Here is a 22,003-nt window from a genome sequence, read left to right on the forward strand (position 1 = left end):
GATTAATCTTTTGTGCATGAAAAGTAAGAGGACTTAATGACATATTATGCCAGTGGCATTAAAAAAATCTCACAAACAATTAAATTATTTCCCGTTATCACTTTGAACAATTTTAATTGTTTGTGAAAATTGTCTATCCACCATTGCAACAAATGACATAAACATATGAAACACTTCAGTCTTATCAATGAGCAAATAAATCCAAATGGCTCACGAAAAATCATCCATTATTGCCAAAAAAAATAATGTGAACCACAAGAGGAAGCATCAGTGTATGGTACCCACAAAATCACAATAGATTTTCTCAAAAATTCGAGAGGCCTTATTGGTACTTAAAGAAATTTTGTCTCTAGAACGTTTAGCACGACAACAAACTTCACAAGCTTTATTTAAATTACCCTTAGAATTATGAGTAGAAGGAAGAAGCTTCACTACTTGTTCCGAAGAATGACCTATCCGCTTGTGCCATAACTCCAATGTAGAAGAAGCTGTAGGTGTAGACACATGATGAATTGATGAAGGCCCTTCAAAGTAGAACAATCCCTCCCGCCTAACACTCGTTCCAATCAGCCTCCGCGACAGGTGCTGGAGAACACGCTTCTAAGTTAAATTGGACAGTATAATTGCTATCGTCAATAAGACGAGATACCGAAATTAAATTACAGTTGAATTCAGGGACATAAAGCACATGAGAAAGAACGAGATAAGGGGATAAGCGAATGGAACCCTCCTCGGTGGCCATTACAGTGATACCGTTCGGCAAAACAACAGGACAATGAGATACTAGATGGATATCAAACAACCATTTATCATTACAAGTAAGATGACGATTTGCACCAGAGTTAATAATCCATAAATGGTTAGCAAACTCATCAGTTAAACGATCTTCAGAAATTATAGTGTTACCAATTATACAAGTAAGAGCATTCCATTGGTCAACGGTGAAAACAAAGGAAGAGGATTCAATAAGACTAGGAGTGGAACCACCTTGGCGATTGCTTATGGCTGTTGCGTTGACACGGTTTGAGCCACGCCCCTTTCCACTTGATTGAGTGTACTTACCTCGACTGTTACCACCAGTCTTAGACTTATTTTGCCACCATTCAGGATACCCAATTAATTCAAAACAATACTTGGTCATATGACCCATTTTCTTATAGTTAGTACAATAGAAGGTAGACTTATCAACCTTATCAACTTTATCATCCAATGCTTCTGAAGGACTCTTAGTACGTACTACAAAACCCAAAGCATTATGTCGCTGCTCGACAGAAATTGATTTGGCAAGCCGAACACGCTCCTCTTGAATCACTAACTAATAAGCTCTATCAAGAGTAGGTAAAGGATTATGAGATAAAATGTTGCTCCGAGTGTGAGCATAATATTCAGTGAATAAACCCATAAGAAAATCATGAAGCCTTTTAGTTTCACGACAATATTCATGTGCATCACCTGCTGTACAGTGAGTACAATAAAAGCAATTAATCAAAGGTTCATGATGGTTTAATTCTTCCCACAAAGTCGTTAACTTTCGGAAGTATGTGCTGACAGACATAGTGGGGGTTTGCTCACACTTGACAATAGAAGTCTTAATCTGCTGAATATGAGGTCCGTTGACTGTAGCAAACCGAGTTTGTAAAGTATCCCAGAGATGTTTGGCATCCTTGTATTTTGAAAGTGTACTTTTTACTTCTGGATCAATGGTGTTCATAATCCATGAGATTAACATAGCATGAATAGTATTCCAATTTGTCAAAGTACAAGGAGAAGAATAAGATGTTAGTGTTCCATCAAGAAAAACGAATTTTCGGCGGGCCTCTAATGTTGTTTGAATATCTCCTACCCATTCATCATAATTGTCTCCCTTCAGACGAGTAGGCGTAATGAAATCATCGGGACGATCATGAGGACCAAGGTAATAGTGAGATGTAATGTCAATTTTGGTTGGTGTAGAAGGTGGTGGCATTGAATCTTTGCCAGCCATTGTTCTAATGGTACTATGCTCTAATACCATACGAAGTTTTAGAGTTAGGGCTTAAAAGCTTGCCCTAGAAGATGATATTCAACCTCAATAAATAGAGTATACAAAGATCTCAGCAACTATGTTCAAGAATAATCAATGATATCATATCCTAGAATAAAAGAAACTACAAAAAAAAAATATATAATATTCTTAACATATTTGTAAGTATGGTTAAAGCTGTGATTAAGTACAACATTATCATTTATTAAATTGGAAACATTTTTTCCAAGAGAATTTCGGTCAGAATTTTAGTCGGAAAAAAGCAGAAAAATTTCCTGTATTTTCTAATATTAAATATTTTGTACACAAATATTCATTTAGAAATATAGAGACAAAAGGCGTAATTCTTGTCTTAAAAAAAAACTTATGTTTCAATTGTTTCATAATATTCATGAAAATACTTTGATACAAGACATAATTCCTTATATTGATACATGCATCATTAAGATTGATCAACTTAACATGAAGGGGTAAACCAAACAAATAAGAACTTTTATTGAATACAACGAAATAAAAAGGAAAGCGAATTTGCATTTTTGCATTCACGGTACAGTTGAGTTCCACAATCACATTTTTCATTGCGTTTGTATGCAATGTAACAGCCTACAGGTAATTGATGAATTCAAATGTCCTGTGAGATGATAGACAGCATTACATCCAACACCGGCCTTTTTGTGCCGCCTATACCACCGCGAGTGACAAGATAACCCGTCTTACCCTTGCTCACCTTGTTAAATAATACAAGGTTTTTTGTAAGACCTTCTTCTATTTGGTTCCAAACCTTTTCTTTCTCTTCAAAAGATTTTGCTTTTGAAAATGTAAGTGACTCACTAAAATCCGCAAAACACTGTCAATATGACAAAATATGAATATTTCATTACGAATAGTCCTGTTTGTAATGATATTTGTTGTTTTCAATTTGTGTATACAATTAAGAAAGAATAAGTGAAATAAGTAATTGAAATTGTGAGTTGATCAGTGAATTTAAATTAAGTAGAATGTGGTATTTTCATGGAACAGGCCACGACAGGACAAAAATATTGAAATAAATGAATTTAAAATTCTCAACTTTGCCTTATATAACTATAACAATTCTTATACTCTCTCTGTTTTTATTTGTTCTTCCCATTTATTTTTTTGTGAAGATTATAATATAAACTTAAAAGTCAAATAATTTTAATTATAAATAGTTAAAATTCTAAGAAAATATATATATTAAGACAAATCTAATAAGATCTCACATAAATATGTTTTTAACTATAGATCGATGAGCAATCATATTTAAAGTTTAAAATCTAAAACTCATAAATTCTATTTAAAAATAACATATGAAAAAATCCTAATTTCAAAGGTTGTACGAGTTTATAGAACCAAATAAATAAATGTTATTTTAAAAAAGGATGGACATATTTTCTAAAAAATTTTGATACAGTTTATGATAAAAAAAAATATATATAGAAGTATTGTTTACATTTGTTTGCATTTTTATTCAGTGATGTGATGGGTGTATTTTAATATGGTGATATAATAATCATAGTGATTTGATAAAAAAAAATAATTAAAACTTGATTCAGCTCTAAAAGTAAGTGTGTAATGTGAATTAAAAGGTAGGGAAGTTATAAGTAATGTTGTTGGTTAGAATGGAATTAAGAGGTTTACCGAATTTGAATCGTTTGTAATTCGCCATCCGAGTAGCCATTCGGCTTTTTCACCACTTTCATAACGGGCATCCAATACTAATGCACCCTTGGCTGTAGCTTTTGAATGCAAGAACACACCCCATTGACCATTTTCGATGGTTTCTAGGGGTATAGATATGACACCTCCTTCCCAGATTTTGTAATCAATTGATTTCATTGGAGCACCAGTGGCATTGTAAATCATACAATCTACCCCTTCAGAACCATACTTTTCATGAAGCTTCTTCAGATACTCCCTCGCATTATCATTTTCGAGATTTTCATTCATCATGTCAAGCGCATATTGAGCTAGCTCCTTCACACTGAAATCTTTAGTCCTGCCTTCATAATCTGGATGATTCTTCAGGTATTCATTCGTGATAGCCGTTCCGAATACGTTCTCCATGCTCGTCAACACCGTACCTGCTGCAAGTTACCATCTAGATCTCGTTAATTCACTGTATTTCCTTTTTTTTTTTTATTTTATTTTATTATAAAACCAACATATTTCCAATACATTTTATTGACTACAAAAGATAATATATGGTTTTTCAAACTTATGAATCTAGCACACATGTTTACATACTACCTCTATTTTTATTAAAAATGTTAAAAATTTATTTTTTTCACGCTATTCAATACACTTATTTAATACATAAAATCTTTTATTATACATAACATAATATTATAAAAAGCGGATATTAATAATATTTGTATTGAAATTAATTAAACTAGATCTTACTTGATTATGTTTTAATTTATAAATTAAGAATAAAATATAAATTAAGAGTTTTAAAAAGTAAATAGACATTTTCAGGGAGTATTTCTTTTTATCCACTTTAGATCAAAGTAGCAAAAATTAATACTCCTTTCTATTCACCTTAAGAGTTTCATTTGACTTTTCACGGATTTTAAGGAGAGGCAAAAGTGAGACCCTAAGGATAGGAAAGAGAGTGGATAATGGAGTGTATAATTGAAAATATGATAAAGCTACTAAGGGCATAAAAGTCAAAAACCCATACCAAAAATAAAAATGGGACAATTAAAGTGACTTGATCATAAAAGAAAATGGGACATATAAGCTGAATAGGAGGGAGTATGTTAATTTTATTAGAAAAACCTAAATCTATATTGGAAGTTTTTGTAACAAGATTTTTCCGGCAAAGCAAAAATATTCTCCTTTAACTTGTAGCTCCGCCGCACTAGTTACTTTCTTTGTTTTGTTAGAATTTTTGTACATAAAGTTTATCCAATTTAAAAAATAATATATAAAAAAAAAGAATTTAATTGTCTGTAGTAGTTTTTGCGAAAGTATAGAAAATAAAAAAAAATATGTTTAAATGAAGAGGGAGAAAGGGAAGAGATGACCTTTTGTAAAAAAGAAAAAGGATGAGATGAAACTAATAAAAGAGGACTTTGTTGCTTTCAATATTGAAGCAAGCTTTGAGGTGAAGCCTATTTATACTAGATGCCCAACACAAGACAACTCATTTTTTATCAATCATAAGCGGATCTCCCATGAGCTGTATTAGATTTTGCCAAATTTGTGACCAGCCCATCAATTAGGCCCATACAGTGTTTCAGTATAATAGCCTATGGGGGTTCGTCCCTTTACTCATGAGAATTAAAAATAAAAATAACTACAACTATTAATAAACTAAAAATAAGTAAAAGAAACTTAAAAAACTAATGGCTATCTAAAACTAGTTTTCATTATGATAAAAAACGATTCCTCTCAAGATGACGGAGTTCAGATTTTAAATGTCCTATTCATTTTTGCAATGTCTTTTAAAATGTGGCATTTAATATTTACCCACTACAATAAAAAAAGTTTTAGACAAAATGTATTGTAACATTATATTCTAAAATTACTTCAAACATATGATAAGTTTTCAAACAAATTAATTATAAAGTGTTGCTCAAAATCAGGTATGAATAGCACCATTTAATATTTACCCGAGAAGGGCTCAAAACCGACACTGCCTCTCAAAAAAAAAAAAAAACTGATTTACGTATTAAAACTGTCGAATTTATAGCGGCACAAAAAGTATTAAATACATGGGCATACTCAAGATTTGAATGATGGGGTTGCCTAAGTTCATCTTCTATAGTCCCGTGCAGTTGAATTTTTTCATAATTATCATTCCGTTCCATTTTTTTAGTGACCTTTTTGACCAAATTTGCGAGCATTTTTGTATTAAAAAGTCACAAACCAAAAACAGAAAACAAAGAGAGTACAATATAAACTTTCAAACAGGATTTTAAAAATTCAATAGCATTAAATTAGAAAATACCGTCTTTGTTTCTTTTTGTTTGTCACCATTTGATTTTAGCATTTAAGATATGGAGGATGTATATGCTTATCGCATTGTATTATTACAAATTCAAAAGGAGTTTTTTCAACAAAAAATGACTCCCACAAATTTAATAATAAAATAGACTACAAGGAAAAAAATAAAAATTATAAATTTAGGGAAATTAGTAAATGCTGAGGTTAGACATTTAATCATAGCAAAAGTTTAGTCAATAAGAACATTTGCATAATTAATTAGTGGAAATACACATAGTAATTAACTTATTGTGGTATTCGACTGCTTTAAATACAACATTTGTAATTAATAATAAATGGTATCAAGTGTAGATATTATCAAAGAGTTGCACATAGCTCAGTGGCCAAGCGTTTAGCAGACAGGGGACCCATCTTTGATTCTTAGAGCAAGCAAAACTTTCAAAAATTTTTACACCAGTATGTGGTTGCACATGCAACCCCATGCTCCCTTATAGTTCCGCCCCTGATTAAATACCTTAATGAATTGAAGGTGGACATTAATACAATCGTCTGAAAATGATCACCTGCAACAACAAAGACTAAATTGATAGCTGATTTTCCGGAAAGCCTCTTTAATGTTTAAGTTAGGCCGGGTATGATGATAATAAAAACGAATAGAGTATTTTTTGTAGAGAAGAATTGCTTAACTTTATTTTCTATCGTGGAGAGGAGCTATATTTATATTGATCTGCTATAGTCTGTAGGGTTTTTGAAAGTTAATTTTGGAAAATGAGAGTAAGTAAGTAATTTATTAGATAAGTAGGTGGTTTTCTAAGTAGTGGTTGAAAGGAGTGGGAATAGTTGAGGGAAGCGGATAGTTAGGATTTTGACTATTCTTAAGGATTTAAAACCTGATGGACAGTGGGAGGTTGATAACTCATGTATATGACTTAAAGAAGGGTCTACAGATTTTGTTTGACCTTAATCTTGACTTTTGAGCATGGTAGATTTGTCATTTTATATTTTAAGATATTTTATTCTCTTTGTCTAAATGCGAGATGAAACTTGACTCTTATCTTCCCCTAGTTGACTGTTATGGATCAAGCTATTATGTTGATTGCAAGGTTCAACAAAAAGAAAATAAGCGCAAGCTAGATTTTTGCAATGATGTGGATGTTGATAGAGATTGAAGACAATATTCCAAATTACCCTTTTTTGCCCATATCACATATCCGTGGATATAAATCTGGGTCCTCATGCCTATTGCCCACTGTATACAGGGTGAGATTTGTTCCCCTTTTAAAAAATGAATATGAATACAAATAGAAGTATACCTGTCATATCTGGTCCATTGTCATACTTAATCTCAATTTTATTTCCACAACCCGCATCATCAAATACAATTTAGTGTTTGTTATTTTTTGTCATTTGTTTGTTTACGTGGAATTGTCTAAGGTCATTTTTAGCCTTTATTTATATTCTATTTTTAGCTTCGTTAATTAATTTTCTTTTGTATAGTTGCAACATATGAAAAAACATTCTATTAGTTTACATCTCTTTTTTCTAGTATACTCTTCTATTATGGTTCATTGAAGGTTCTTTGTTACTGAAATGGAGAGCACTCAAATAGAATGCTTCACTATGCAACATATCAACATCGAGGAGATCAATATTATGATCATAATGAACATCGATAAAGGACTATCAACATTAGGTACATAATCACAAAGTACACTCTTAAGCAGATCATTTGAGGGTGGAGGAGGACAGTCAGTGTTTGAATTTGTAATAACCTGGTCATACGAGTCTTTGGCCAACCATTCTAATTTAGAAGTCCAAAGCTTCCTCCATTGGTTTAGACCACAACTTATAATTGTGTTTGGACTTAACGAAATCCGTAGTCTCGACATTAAGACTTCTATAAACAAAATTACACAATTCCCATGAGTCAAGACTGTAACAACCCAAAACTAACCAGTTGATTATACAAGTTTAATTTAAACTAATGCGAAAGCTTAACACTTGTATCGAGTAATAACGTTGATAATATAATCAATTACTCAACTGACTATATTATCGACTAAACATTTATCAAAGAATTTAAATAGCAGAGTTTACAACCTTTGAAAGATATAAAGAAATTACATCATAAGAATCATTTAAAACAATTTAAAATATATAAATTTTTACAAAAAAAGCCGGCAGAATTTCATTTGTAAATCGAATAACCAACAAAAATTTCTTTTGACTAAAAGTCACCATGCAAGTTAAAACCAAAATTTCAAAATAACAACCTGCAAATGGCGCAGGCACCAAACATTCCCCAAAATCACATCACCTCATAAAGTTGAATCTTTTCTCCAATAACCCAAAATAAGCATTAAAATAATTTTGAATTAAAGATTTGCTTTACTTACATTCTTTTATATGATTAGTTGAGACTATTTTATTTATTAATGATCTTTACACTGCTCGCTACCGTTGACTTCATTGTTCTCAAATTTATCCCCGACTAGGACATGTTCAAAGAACAAAACCACACAATCAACTCATGCTGAGTAAACATTTATCATAGTCTTACTCCGGTCACAACCCAATTTAAATACTAATTATACATAAAACTATAGCGGAAACACTAGTGGAAAATAATGTATCTGCTGCGTATCATTTGCTGCGGTTTTATTTGGACGTAGCATTAAATAGCAAAAAAAAAAACGAAAAAAATAATATCAAATGCTGCGATTTCACTAATGCCCGCAACAAATAAGTTGGTATATGCTGCGGTTTTTCCATTGCCCGCAGCAATTAGTTGAAGATTCATTGTATATGATGCGGTTCTTCTTAGCCCGCAGCAAATAAGCATTAAAAAATCCCGCCTTTTAACGTTATACCCTTAAACCCACACGAAGAATTTTCATAAAACACTTGAAAACGGCTGCTATTGTTTCATAAAACATCTTCTTCTTCACGCTGCTACGTACTGTGTTCTTCTTCAAGTTCCATTGTCTTCTTCAAGTGCCATTGTCTTCTTCAATTTTGCATACTGTCTTCTTGTTCAACCCACGAACACACTGCTATTGTCTTGTTCTTCAAGTTCGTTCTTCTTCTTCAAGTTCGTTCTTCTTGTTCAAGTTCTTTAAACCCACACGAAAAACCCACGAACATTTCAAAATAAACCCACCATTTTCATTCCTTCCTTCAAAAACCCACCATTGTTGCTTCCTTCAAAAACCCACGAAATAAGGGCTTATTCTTGTTCTTCGTCAAGGTATTATTTTTTCAAACTTAAATTTAAGTTCTTCAAATTTCATTATGTTTTGGGGAATTAGTTTATTTTATACTAATTTTTATTTTTTTTTTCATTGTAGGTTGCCTAATCAAATTTAAAAACAACATTATCATATCTATTTACCAAGGTATGTATTGTATATTTGAATGTGAATAATTTACTTGTGTATGTACTTGTATATTTGAATGTGAATAATTTTGATTAATTAGGATTTTTAGGGTAGATTGAATATGAATAATTTACTAATGTATGTAGTTGTATATTTGAATGTGAATAATTTACTTATGTATGTAGTTGTATATTATTAGTTTCTTAATTATTTTGATTTATGTGTATTTGGTTAAAGAAAACTGTTTTTTTTTTTTGTTATGTATGTTTTGTAATTAAAATATACATAATTTGAACACTTTAAATAATATAAATGTTATATAGGGTTAAATAGGGTTAATTTTGGTTAATTAATTTTGTTTCATGCCAAGTTTCATTAATTTTGTTTCATGGGATAAGTATATATGTTAAAAGTTGTGTATTAATATTGTTTTGAATTAATTAATCACAATAATTAGGATGACAAAAGATCGTTCTTGGATGTATGGAAGCATTGAATCATCAGAATTTATTGATAGCGTATTAGAATTTTGTAGTATTGCGGTTGAACGTCAAGTTAGGACGGGGGAAGTTGGTTTTTATTGCCCATGTGTCACTTGTGGCAATGTATCAAAGGAAGATAGTGTTGATATCCTTAGAGAGCACATACTTCGACGTGGGTTTAGGCCTCAATATCATGTTTGGGTTTGGCATGGTGAGGAGGGAGTTAACAAAGAGAAAAGTGTTGTTGAGGACGTCAATAATGTGGCTGATGTCAATGAGGATGTAGTAGATCATGTTGATGGGTATGAGACAAAAGAAGAGAATGTCGATGGGGATATAGATCGTGTTGATGAGATGATGGAGGGAGTCGAGGATAAGTTAGGAAAACGTCCTCGTGGTTTTGACTTGTTGACAGAGGCTTCTCAAAAGCCTTTGTACCCTGGATGTACAAAGTTCACCATACTAACAGAAGTGTTGACAAATTTCAACATTAAGTCAAAGTTTAATTGGAGTGACGCTAGTTTCACAATGTTATTAGAAGCGTTAGGTGAGATGCTTCCTGATAGAAATGAACTTCCAAAGTCGACATATTATGCCAAAAAGCTAATGTGTCCTTTTGGCTTAGAGAACCAGAAGATTCATGTGTGTACGAATGATTGTGTATTGTGTCGGAATGAAAATGAGAACTTAGAAGAGTGTCCTAGGTGTGGCTTATCGCGCTACAAGCGTAAAGGGGCTCGGTATGCTAAAGGGACCCCGACTAAGGTATTGTGGTATCTTCCAATAATACCTAGATTCAAGCGCTTGTTTTCCATAAAGAAAGATGCATTAAATTTGAGGTGGCATGCAGATAGGGTGAAGAAAGGTCACTTGCTCACACATCTATCTGATTCTCCGGAGTGGAAGAGTATTGATAAGTTGAATAAGACTTTTGGGGATGAGGTTCGTAATTTAAGGCTCGGACTATTTACGGATGGAATGAACCCATTCGGCAATCAAAGTTCTCAACATAGTACTTGGCCGGTACTGTTAGTGATCTATAATTTGCCACCTTGGTTGTGTATGAAGCGTAAGCACATTATGCTTTCGCTTCTTATCTCGGGTCCTAAACAACCTGGCAATGGCATAGATGTATATCTTGCACCTCTCGTTGAGGATTTGAGAAAGATGTGGGATGAAGGCGTTTCCGTGTTTGATGCATATGCTAATGAGAGATTCACCTTGCGTGCAATGCTTTTATGCACCGTTAATGATTCTCCGGCATATGGCAACTTATCGGGGTATAAGAACAAAGAGAAGAAAGCCTGCCCAATATGTATCGATGACATGGAATCCACGTGGATTCCTAAGTGCAAACACGTATTCGTGCACCATCGAAAGTTCCTCCCACGAGATCACCAATATCGTAAGAAGAATAAGATGTTCAACGGGGAGGTTGAGGACCGTGTAGCTCGTCGATCGTTGACCGGTTATGAGGTTTATGAACAGGTTAAGGGAGTTGAGACTGTATTTGGTAAAATAGGGCAGGTGCAAGGGGGTGAAGAACGATTATGGAAAAAAGAATCAATCTTTTGAAAGCGTCCATATTGGAGAGATCTACAGGTTAGGCATTGTCTTGACGTTATGCACATAGAGAAAAATGTATGCGATGCCATACTCGGCACATACCACTATTTGGTTTGTTTTGTACGAAACTTGGCACACAACACTATTTGGTATATATTATTGTGTTAAAGTGGTTAGAATTGAAAATAATAGTCATATGCTAGATATTACGTGTTAAGTTGCGATTTTATGGGTTTTTAAGCTTTTTTGGAACTTTCGCGCATAAAGTAGCTCAAACTTGGTTTGTTTTGCACGAATATTGGCACACAACACTATTTTGTATATATTATTGTGTTGAAGTGGTTAGAATTTAAAATCATAGTCATATGTTAGAAATTACGTGCTAAGTTCCGATTTTATGGGTTTTTAAGCTTTTTTGGCACTTTCGCGCATAAAGTAGCTCAAACTTGGTTTGTTTTGCATGAAACTTGGCACACAACACTATTTGGTATATATTATTGTGTTAAAGTGGTTTGAATTGAAAATGATAGTCATATGCTAAAAATTACGTGTTAAGTTGCGATTTTATGGGTTTTAAACTTTTTTAGCACTTTCGCGCATAAAGTAGCTCAAACTTGGTTTGTTTTGCACGAAACTTGGCACACAACAGTACATGGTATATATTATTGTGTTGAAGTGGTTTGAATTGAAAATCATAGTCATATGCTAGAAATTACGTGCTAAGTTGCGATTTTATGGGTTTTTAAGCTTTTTTGGCACTTTCGCGCATAAAGTAGCTCAAACTTGGTTTGTTTTGCCCAAAACTTGGCACACAACACTATTTGGTATATATTATTGTGTGGAAGTTGGTAGAATTGAAATAATAGTCATATGCTAGTAATTATGTGTTAAGTTGCGATTTTATGGGTTTTTAAGCTTTTTTGGCACTTTCGCGCATAAAGTAAAACTTGGTTTGTTTTGCACAAAAATTGGCACACAACACTATTTGGTATATATTATTGTGTTGAAGTGGTTAGAATTGAATATAATAGTCATATTCTAGAAATTACGTGTTAAGATGCGATTTTATGGGTTTTTAAGCTTTTTTGGAACTTTCGCGCATAAAGTAGCTCAAACTTAGTTTGTTTTGCACGAATCTTGGCACACAACACTATTTGGTATATATTATTGTGTTGAAGTGGTTAGAATTGAAAATCATAGTCATATGTTAGAAATTACGTGCTAAGTTGCGATTTTATGGGTTTTTAAGCTTTTTTGGAACTTTCGCGCATAAAGTAGCTCAAACTTGGTTTGTTTTGAATGAAACTTAGCACACAACACTATTTGGTATATATTATTGTGTTAAAGTGATTAGAATTGAAAATCATAGTCATATGCTAAAATTTACGTGTTAAGTTGCGATTTTTTGGGTTTTAAGCTTTTTTGGCACTTTCGCGCATAAAGTAGCTCAAACTTGGTTTGTTTTGCACGAAACTTGGCAAACAACAGTATTTGGTATATAATATTGTGTTGAAGTGGTTTGAATTGAAAATCATTGTCATATGCTAGAAATTACGTGCTAAGTTGCGATTTTATGGGGTTTTAAGATTTTTTGGCACTTTCGCGCATAAAGTAGCTCAAAATTGGTTTGTTTTGCACGAAACTTGGCACACAACAGTATATGGTATATATTATTGTGTTGAAGTGGTTTGAATTGAAAATCATAGTCATATGCTAAAATTTACGTGTTAAGTTGCGACTTTATGGGTTTTTAAGCTTTTTTGACACTTTCGCGCATAAAGTAGCTCAAACTTGGTTTGTTTTGCCCGAAACTTGGCACACAACACTATTTGGTATATATTATTGTGTTGAAGTGGTTAGAATTGAAAATAATAGTCATATGCTAGTAATTACGTGTTAAGTTGCGATTTTATGGGTTTTAAGCTTTTTTGGCACTTTCGCGCATAAAGTAAAACTTGGTTTGTTTTGCACGAAAATTGGCACACAACACTATTTGGTATATATTATTGTGTTGAAGTGGTTAGAATTGAATATAATAGTCATATGCTAGAAATTACGTGTTAAGCTGCGATTTTATGGGGTTTTAAGCTTTCTTGGCACTTTCGCGCATAAAGTAGCTCAAACTTGGTTTGTTTTACATGAAACTTGGCACACAACACTATTTGGTATACATTATTGTGTTGAAGTGGTTAGAATTGAAAATCATAGTCATATGCTAGAAATTACGTGCTAAGTTGCGATTATGGGTTTTTAAGCTTATTTGGCACTAACATATATTTTTTCTTAGTGCTTTCGACAAGCTGATAATACCGTTAATTGCGGCTACTACACTCTCAAATACATGGACGATATCTTACAATCCGTGAAAGAGGCTGGAGTCGAAAACATTGACGTCATAAGTATTTGTTACGTTCTTAAATTATAATATTATATATTTACTATTGGTTAAATCTAATGTTTATGTATCATTTAATTTAATATTATATTATAGGTTTTATACGACACTCCAAGGGAAACACGCCCTTTGAGAGATGGAGAAATGCACCAATTGAAACACAAGATTGCCGCGTATCTTGCTAATTTTTGTTCTTGGTAAATAATGTAATTAGTTTAAATTTAGGTCATTAATTTGTATATGTACATATTATTATATATACGATCGAGAGTTTACAAAGAGATTATTGGTGATAATTGGTGATTATCATTGGATTATTGGATTAATCATTGTTTACATTGTACATTATTGGATTATTTATTAGTATTAAACGAATAAAGCAAAAAAAAATATATATATATATGTGCTGCGGGCCTCCATAAAACCGCAACAGATAGTGCAAAACTATATGCTGCGGTTTTGGGGAGGCCTGCAACATATAGTCTTGCACTATATGCTGCGGTTTTAGGGAGGCCCGCAGCATATGGTTGACTTTTCTGCTGTCATTTTAAACCGCAACATTTACAATAGGCCATCTGCTACTATCACTAAGGCTTGGGGCTAAAACCGCAGCATATTATGGCCAAAAAACCGCAGCAAATGAGGTTTTTTCCACTAGTGAAAGAAAACATTTTAACTATATTTATACAAAATGAGTGGATGTTCCTCAAATGTAACAACCTCAGTCTTAATCACCTTTAATAAAATAATTTTTTTGAAAAAACGTAAGACAAAACTCTTTAATGGGTCTTCATGATTTATTTATATATTAACATAATTATAACTATGTATGTATAGGTCCATAAGTCAATTCCATTTTAATACTAAGGTTTACACAACCCTTACAACTATAACAGCTTATTTAATAAGTTTACGCCATTTTTAGCAAAACCATTTTGTACATTTGGGAACTTATGGACACATAAATAAAATTCTACATAAGATTTTGAAGAAATTCCAAATAATTTTATTCTAGACGTCGGCGAGGTCGTAACGACTGATCAAATGTCTCATTCTGAGCCCGAAAAAGGAAGAAATTGCCAAAAAGAAAGTTGGTCTTTTAAGTTGAGGCAAGAGCTCTCACAGTAGGCATAGGGTTTCACACAGTAATTGGGGTTTATATACGATAAGAACAAAGTGCTGTAAAATCCCTTAAATAGCCTTAGTTATAAGCTTGCGAAGAAACAAAAATCGCACCGAATCAGGTCCATTCAACCGAATTAGCACTTCATTTGACCGAATTGAGGGTCATTCGACCGAATGTACAAAAATTCGCTAATTCCAAAAGGTTTGAGCCCAGCAAGTGAGCAAGTGTGTTCTATTCGACCGAATGAGAAGGGGATTGAATGAGCCGTAATTTGCCCGAATGTTTAGTGATTCGCCCATTCCAAAGCCTTTGATGCAAGGTTTGTGTGTTTCTCTTCCCATTCGAACGAATGGGGCTTTGATTCGATCGAATCTGGCCCTAAATCTTGCTTTGCATCTTCGTTGAAGCATCTAATGATCTGTGAACTTGGCGGGGTTCATGGGAATGACTCAGAATGTGAGTCAAAGCTCCGATACGCGTGACTAATTTTCGGTGATAGTATCTAAGCCTCAAACTCATGCCATTTGACCTTGAAATCTTCGAAAACACCTGAAATGACCACAAAACACCTCACAAAGTAAGATCAAGTGTAATGTGCAAAAATCGACATAAAACCGCAACACTTGACAAATGGGGTTGTAAATGTGCTCTAACATGAGCACATCAGTGCCAGTCAGCTCTCTTATTGATATTACACCATTCATACTAAGAAGAAGATTAATTCTATCATCTCAATATCCTCTAGAAAACATCATTAGTGATCCCACAAAAGGTACTCAAACTCGATCTTCTCTTAAAACTTTATGTGCATTTTTTGCTTTTGTTTCAATTCTAGAACCAAAAGATGTTAAAGACTCCATAAAAGAACCGGAGTGGTTCAATGCTATGCAAAGTGCACTCTATGTGTTCAAAAGAACAAAGTATGGGATCTAGCTGAAAGACGACAACATCATACCATCATTGGAACAAGATGGTTCTTTTGAATTAAGCTAAATGAGGATGGAGAAATCATATCAATACAAAAACACATATGGTTTTTAGACAGAATAAGGCGGTGTGTTTAAAAGCTTTTTTGCATCTAAAAAATTTTTTAGATGCTTTAAAAATCGTCTAAAAATCATGTGTCACAAACCATTTAGACACTTTCTTTTAGATGCTTTTCATTGTAAAAAATAGGTTTCTTTTAGACGCTTTTTTTCATTACAAGACTTTTGCCACCTTACTTTTTTTCTTTACAACACTTTAATGCATCTAAAATAGTTGTGTTTTTTAGACAACGTAAAGCGTCTAAACAAGTTTGTGTTTTAAACATATTAAAGCGTCAAAAGCACTAAAAATCCCAACCATAATAGTTTAGATTTGTGACATCCAAAAGTTTCTAAAAGCCCTTTACCTAGTTGCTTAGTGTTTGCTTGGGTACTTTTCCATCAAAAGGCAATGTACAATTTTTTCACATCAAGCTCATGGCATATAATTTACTCATCAACCAAAAAATATATACTTAAAATAAAAGGTGATTCACAATTAATTCCATATGTATATATATAGCGCAAATTAACATGGACAATATGTTCAAATATCAAAAAATTTATATCCATTGTAACAAATTTAAAAGTGTATACCACATAGTTTGAATTGAGGTTATCTTGACAATATAAGAAGCTCGATAATAATCTGAGAGAGTAATTCAAAAGTTTGATTCTGCATTTCAAGTCTGCTAGATTAAAAGTTAAAACCTGCAAAAAAAATAGGGTTGATAATTACTTTAGTTATAAAAACAAAAGCGACATAAAGAAACAATTTAATATTGATGATCATTAATATACTAAACCCTTTATCATTAAAATTTTACTTTTTTAGAAAAATTGAGAAAAATTTGTAGAAATTTTGGCAGAGTTTCATTTGTAAAATAAACATTCCAAAATTTTCAAAATCACCTGAAAACAATAAAATAGCAAATCCGAACCCAGCCATCAACAAATTCCAACAATTAAAGCATACGACAAACACATCAAACCTCAAAAGGTGGAAATATTCACAAGGTCAAAAATAAACTATTACAACTAAATTACATATAAGCTAAATAAATCCTTTATCTTCTAAATTCACAATGGGTCGGAAATTCTTCTATTTGAGATTAACAAACAATAATAACATTCGATAAATCTTTGTCCTATCAGGTAAGACAAATTTGTCCTACATTAAACATACAAAAACAAGCATTTGATGAAAACACATAAAACACATTATGCTTCAAGTTAAAAAAAAATGTTATACATACATGAACAGTTTTAATGATCCTTTCATTGTAATGATCATCGACATGCTTCCATGTATGTGCTCCAAGTGGACAAAACAATGCATCCTTCGACAAGTCAGAAAGAAAATGAACAAGAACCAACGCTCTTTTTCTCATCGGTTGATCATACTCATTAAAATGAACAATGATCTTTCGTCTAGGTGGTAAGCACCAAACATGCTTAGCAACTAATGTCCTCTCCAGTACCCTCAATTTTGAGGTTTGTTCTCTTTTATCTCTATTTAGTAAACGAAAAATCATCAATAATTAAAACAGATTTCATAGAATGTGTAGATATGACTATTTAAGCATGCTTACCTTCTACTTCAATAACCTCGTCTAAATCCACATCTATGCTCTCAGTCCATTGAACTTTATCCCCTAGCTTCCACACTTTTTCGTTTTAGTAGGAACTTTTATCTCACTTTGCTTTGCACTGGGATCTTCTTTACCTCACACGACTTTTCAACAACATCATCAATTTGTACACCTTCATTTAATACTTGAGTATCAACATGCATTTGTGAACATGTATTTGTGAACGTGGAAGACTTTTTGGAAGGATTAATGGAAGACTTCGCGTTGGTAGATGGATCATTACTCAAATAAAGGTCTTAAAAATACCATTTGAAGACTTTGTGGATGGATTGATGGGAGTTGAAAACTTAAAAAGTTGTTGGATCATTTGTGAGAGCAGAAGACTTGAAAGGAATGGATCTTTTACCAATACCATTTGAGGACTTTTGCAATACCATTTAAGGATGTTTGGTAAAACCATGTGAGGAAATTCTAGAAGGATTAATTATTAGCTTGAGGATTGTACTCGTCTTAGAGGTATTTGATAGATAATTTGTGGGCGTTTTGAAGACTTGAAATTTGAAGACATGGAGCGATTAGGTGGATCATTTGTAGGTGTTGAAGAAACTTTTTTTCTTGGGTTCAAAAAATCCAAACTGAAGACTATGTGAATTGGGTTTGGTTGTCTTTGAAGTTCTACATAGTGGTAAGTTTGCACATGCCTCTTGTTTGATCCGAACATAATTTTCAGCATTAATTTGTAAAGCTTTACTTCGGAAGCTCATAATTTCACAATTACTATAAACCTGCACCAAAGCAACACCAATTAATGCCAAGTAAATGTACTTAGCAACACCAATTAATTCATAAAAATTCATGTATTCTTATTTTACCTCTAAGGATGGAATAAAACGCCAAGTAACGCTGAAATAGAGGCCACTAAAGAAACTTCGGTAGACCTTTCAGAACCCACCAGTTGATTCACCTGCACAAAAGAAGAAAGAATCGTAGTGCAAATGTGAAACTCATAAAGCATCCAATAAATAATTGCAACTGATGTTAAGATATGAAAAATAACTAATATCATAAAAAAATAAAAAAAAATAAAAAAATAAAGAAACCCACATCCACTATTAACAAAAAAGCTCAAAAAAACTACATCACTCCATTCAGATTAGTCACTATCATATCCAAGGTCAAACAAGTCCCTAGGCCTAATTTCATCTACATAACTCCAACCCTTTTTTGATTTATCATTTACATAAAAAACTTGTTTTCCTTCACTTGAAATAATAAATGGCTAATTTGTTAACAAACGACCCTTGTGAATTAACTTTGAAAAGTTCAATCTAGGCTAGTACCACTATTTTCTACCCGGTTCACCAAATCTACCTAATCACAACGATAAACCATAGCTTTAAATGATCCATGGTAAGAAATTTCAAGTATATCTGTTAATCTTCCATTATAGGTATTTACATCGGCTTCCATAATCACTCTACTATTTTATGTTTTGTGATTTCTTTCACTAGAGAATGTATTGAACTTGAAACCACTGATCACATGACCCTTCATTCTATTAGTATATGAGCTTGGAACACAAGCCAATGCAATCAACATTCTTCCTTCGGGACTAGATTCATCAATGTTTGGTACCTATGTGTTAAACAATTGGTTGACAAGATTAGAGTTCATATAACAATAATCATATATATTTAATTGATAAAACATGTAAAATGGTAACCTGCAATTTGAACCAATTTGGAAATTCTTCAAAATTCAATTTATTCACCAAGTCATTAGTAATACTAATTATGGGGTTTTTTCTCTGCTTTTGATATAAGAATTTTCTGTAATAAAACTATAATCATCTATATGCTATAAATTTCAAGAAATTGTAAACATATTCAATAACATTATTCATAGGTTAAGTATTTACTCTTCGAATGGATGAAGGAATTCTTGAAATTGAGTTAGCGCATAAAGATGTATTTGCATCTTACTTTTGTGAGTTAAATCAATAGCTTTCACCTCCCCAATTGGACGACCACATGAATTGAATAAATAACTTGACAAATTTAAACCATCATCATCATTGCGGCGTTGTCGATTGCAAAAGGTAATAGTTTCCTCAAGAATATAGCCTTCGGCAATAGAACCCTCTGGTTAAGCTTTATTTCTCACATATGTTTTAAGATGGGATAGGTACCTATTGAAAATTAACTTAACAAGTAAATATATAAATTGAATAATTAATAAGTGAAAAATAAGGGTGCAAAATTTAAGAATGCAAACCTATCAATTGGATACATCCATCTGTAGTGAACTGGTGCTCCTAACTTTACCTCCTTCACGAGATGAATTAACAAATGAACGCTAATAGTAAAAAGAGTGGAAGAAAGTCAATCTCCATTTGCCACAAAACTTGAACTATCTTGGATTGTAAAGCATCAAGGTGATCTGGATTGATATCTTAGGCACATAAAGACTTAAAAATGAAGAGAGACCATCGATATGATCAACCACTGTTAAAGCTTGTGATGCTTTCAACGCTATTGGGAGAATATCTTGCATCAAAATGTGGTTGTCATGGCTCTTCAGATTAATCAGTCTTTTATTTTTCATGCTCACACATCAGGAAATATTCGACCCATATCCATCTGGAAATTTGAGTTCTACCAATACATGTAAAAATGCAACGTTATCCTCTACTGACATGCAATATAGGACTATAGACATGTCGATGACTTCACCTTCATCATTACGTTCAAGCCAAAAGTGTGGTTTCACATTCTTATTCTCAACATATAAGCAGCAAATTCATCATCTATAGATTTTCCATTTCATTCATCAAAGTTCCAAGTACATTATCACACACATTTTTTTTCTATATGCATAACATCTAAATTATGACGAAGAGTATTATGCTCCCATTAAGGAAGATCGAAAAATATGCTCAACTTAGTCCAAAGAATATCAACATCATTGACATCAATATCACCCATGGATCGTCGATTCCGTTTTATTGTTGAATTTTTTATTTTTCCATGTTTATGCTTTAAATTTAGTTGCTCTCTTAAGACATCTGAACCATTTAAAAGTGAAAGGCATTTCCATGTTCCTCACTCTCATCAAACAAATTCGCTTGAAATCTCAATGGATGATCTCCAGGTAACCATTTATGATGTCCCATATAACATATCCTATTCCCTATCTGTATTGATGAAGTTGATAATTACAATCTGAGCAAGCTTTATAACCCTTTGTACTCCATGCTGATAATATGGCATATGCTGAAAAGTCATTAATTGTCCACATTAAAGCTGCTTGAAGTTTAAATTTTTCAACAGTGTGAGAATCAAATGGCTTATCAGCTTTTCATAACAATTCAACTCATGTATCAAAGGAGACATTTAAATATCAATGTCATTCCCTAGTCCTATCTTCCTCGAAATGATAATTGAAAGAATAAAAAAAGATGGCTTCATACAATACCATGGAGGCAAATTATAAGGAATCAAAATTATAGGCCATGTACTATATGTCATGTTCATGAAATGATAAGGATTGAACCCATCACTAGCAAGACCAAGCCTAACACTACAAGCATCATTGGAAAAATCCGAGTATAAGGCATAAAAATTCTTCCGTGCTAGCGCATATGCTGGATGTCTAAGATTTCCATCATTAATTCAACATTCATCGTGCCACCTTCTGTTTTTTGAAATCTTAGATGACATATACATCCTTTTACTGAAACTTTTACCCTTCTCATTTTAACTCTTACATCTTGAAGTGGAACATCTAGGGCAACAATCTTTCTCCACTATCTCACCCTAATATAATATGCAATTTTTGGGACAAACATGGATCTTTTCATACCCTAAATCCAAATCCATGATCAACTTCTTTACTTGATACTACGAGGAAGAAAATTTTTTTATTTGAGGAAATGCATCAAGTAAAAAGATTGATCAACATTGAGAAGGATTTATCGGGCCATTTAAACATGCACTTAATATGAAAAAGATGCAATATAAATGATAACTTTGAAAAGGAAGTGCAACCTTCAAAAGAAGAGTCAACATTGGGCTCTTGAGAAAGATCTTCATCAAAATCAAATTGAACATAAGACTCATCAGTTGTTTCACTGGCTCTACTATCATCGTCAATTCGCTAACCAACTCAGGAACACTTGAAATATTTACCCCTAAAGCATCTCAAAGTAACCCCGATATATCATCCTAACCTATGACTTCTGAATCATTAGAAAGTTTAAAAGGAATCCCTATTTGATTGCAAACATTTTCAGCAACACTTAGAGGTCCATGAAAAATCCACTCCTTGTATTCCTTATAAAAGCCTTTAAACAAAATGTGTCTTTCAACATCTTCTAATGGAAGGAGTTTCTTTTTATCAACTTGACACTTATTACATGAGCATATAATCTTTCCATATTGTAACCCTTT

The 22,003-nt window shown here is 32.8% G+C and overlaps 2 protein-coding genes across 3 annotated transcripts; both read right to left on the minus strand.

The window, feature by feature from the left end:
- Positions 1 to 267: 267 nt before the first annotated feature.
- LOC130801111 (uncharacterized) lies at positions 268 to 1,984 on the minus strand. Its single transcript, XM_057664871.1, has 3 exons — positions 1,399 to 1,984; positions 556 to 1,311; positions 268 to 488 (listed from the first exon to the last, which is right to left on the minus strand). The coding sequence occupies exons 1-3, from the start codon at positions 1,982 to 1,984 to the stop codon at positions 268 to 270; spliced, it is 1,563 nt and encodes a 520-aa protein (XP_057520854.1).
- Positions 1,985 to 2,373: 389 nt separating this feature from the next.
- Positions 2,374 to 5,140, minus strand: LOC130801159 (23 kDa jasmonate-induced protein-like). 2 transcript variants are annotated; one of them, XM_057664940.1, is made up of 3 exons: positions 5,071 to 5,140; positions 3,683 to 4,128; positions 2,374 to 2,870 (listed from the first exon to the last, which is right to left on the minus strand). In XM_057664940.1, exons 2-3 carry the CDS (start codon positions 4,106 to 4,108, stop codon positions 2,646 to 2,648), a joined length of 651 nt encoding a protein of 216 aa, XP_057520923.1. In that variant the 5' UTR covers positions 4,109 to 4,128; positions 5,071 to 5,140; the 3' UTR covers positions 2,374 to 2,645. The 2 variants fall into 2 exon arrangements, with proteins under 2 accessions (XP_057520923.1, XP_057520922.1); XM_057664939.1 differs by having other exon boundaries at positions 3,683 to 4,125; positions 5,071 to 5,120.
- Between the last annotated feature and the right edge of the window lie 16,863 nt (positions 5,141 to 22,003).

The sequence above is a fragment of the Amaranthus tricolor genome, chromosome 15 (assembly GCF_026212465.1).
Source record: "Amaranthus tricolor cultivar Red isolate AtriRed21 chromosome 15, ASM2621246v1, whole genome shotgun sequence".
NCBI classification, from domain to species: Eukaryota; Viridiplantae; Streptophyta; class Magnoliopsida; order Caryophyllales; family Amaranthaceae; genus Amaranthus; species Amaranthus tricolor.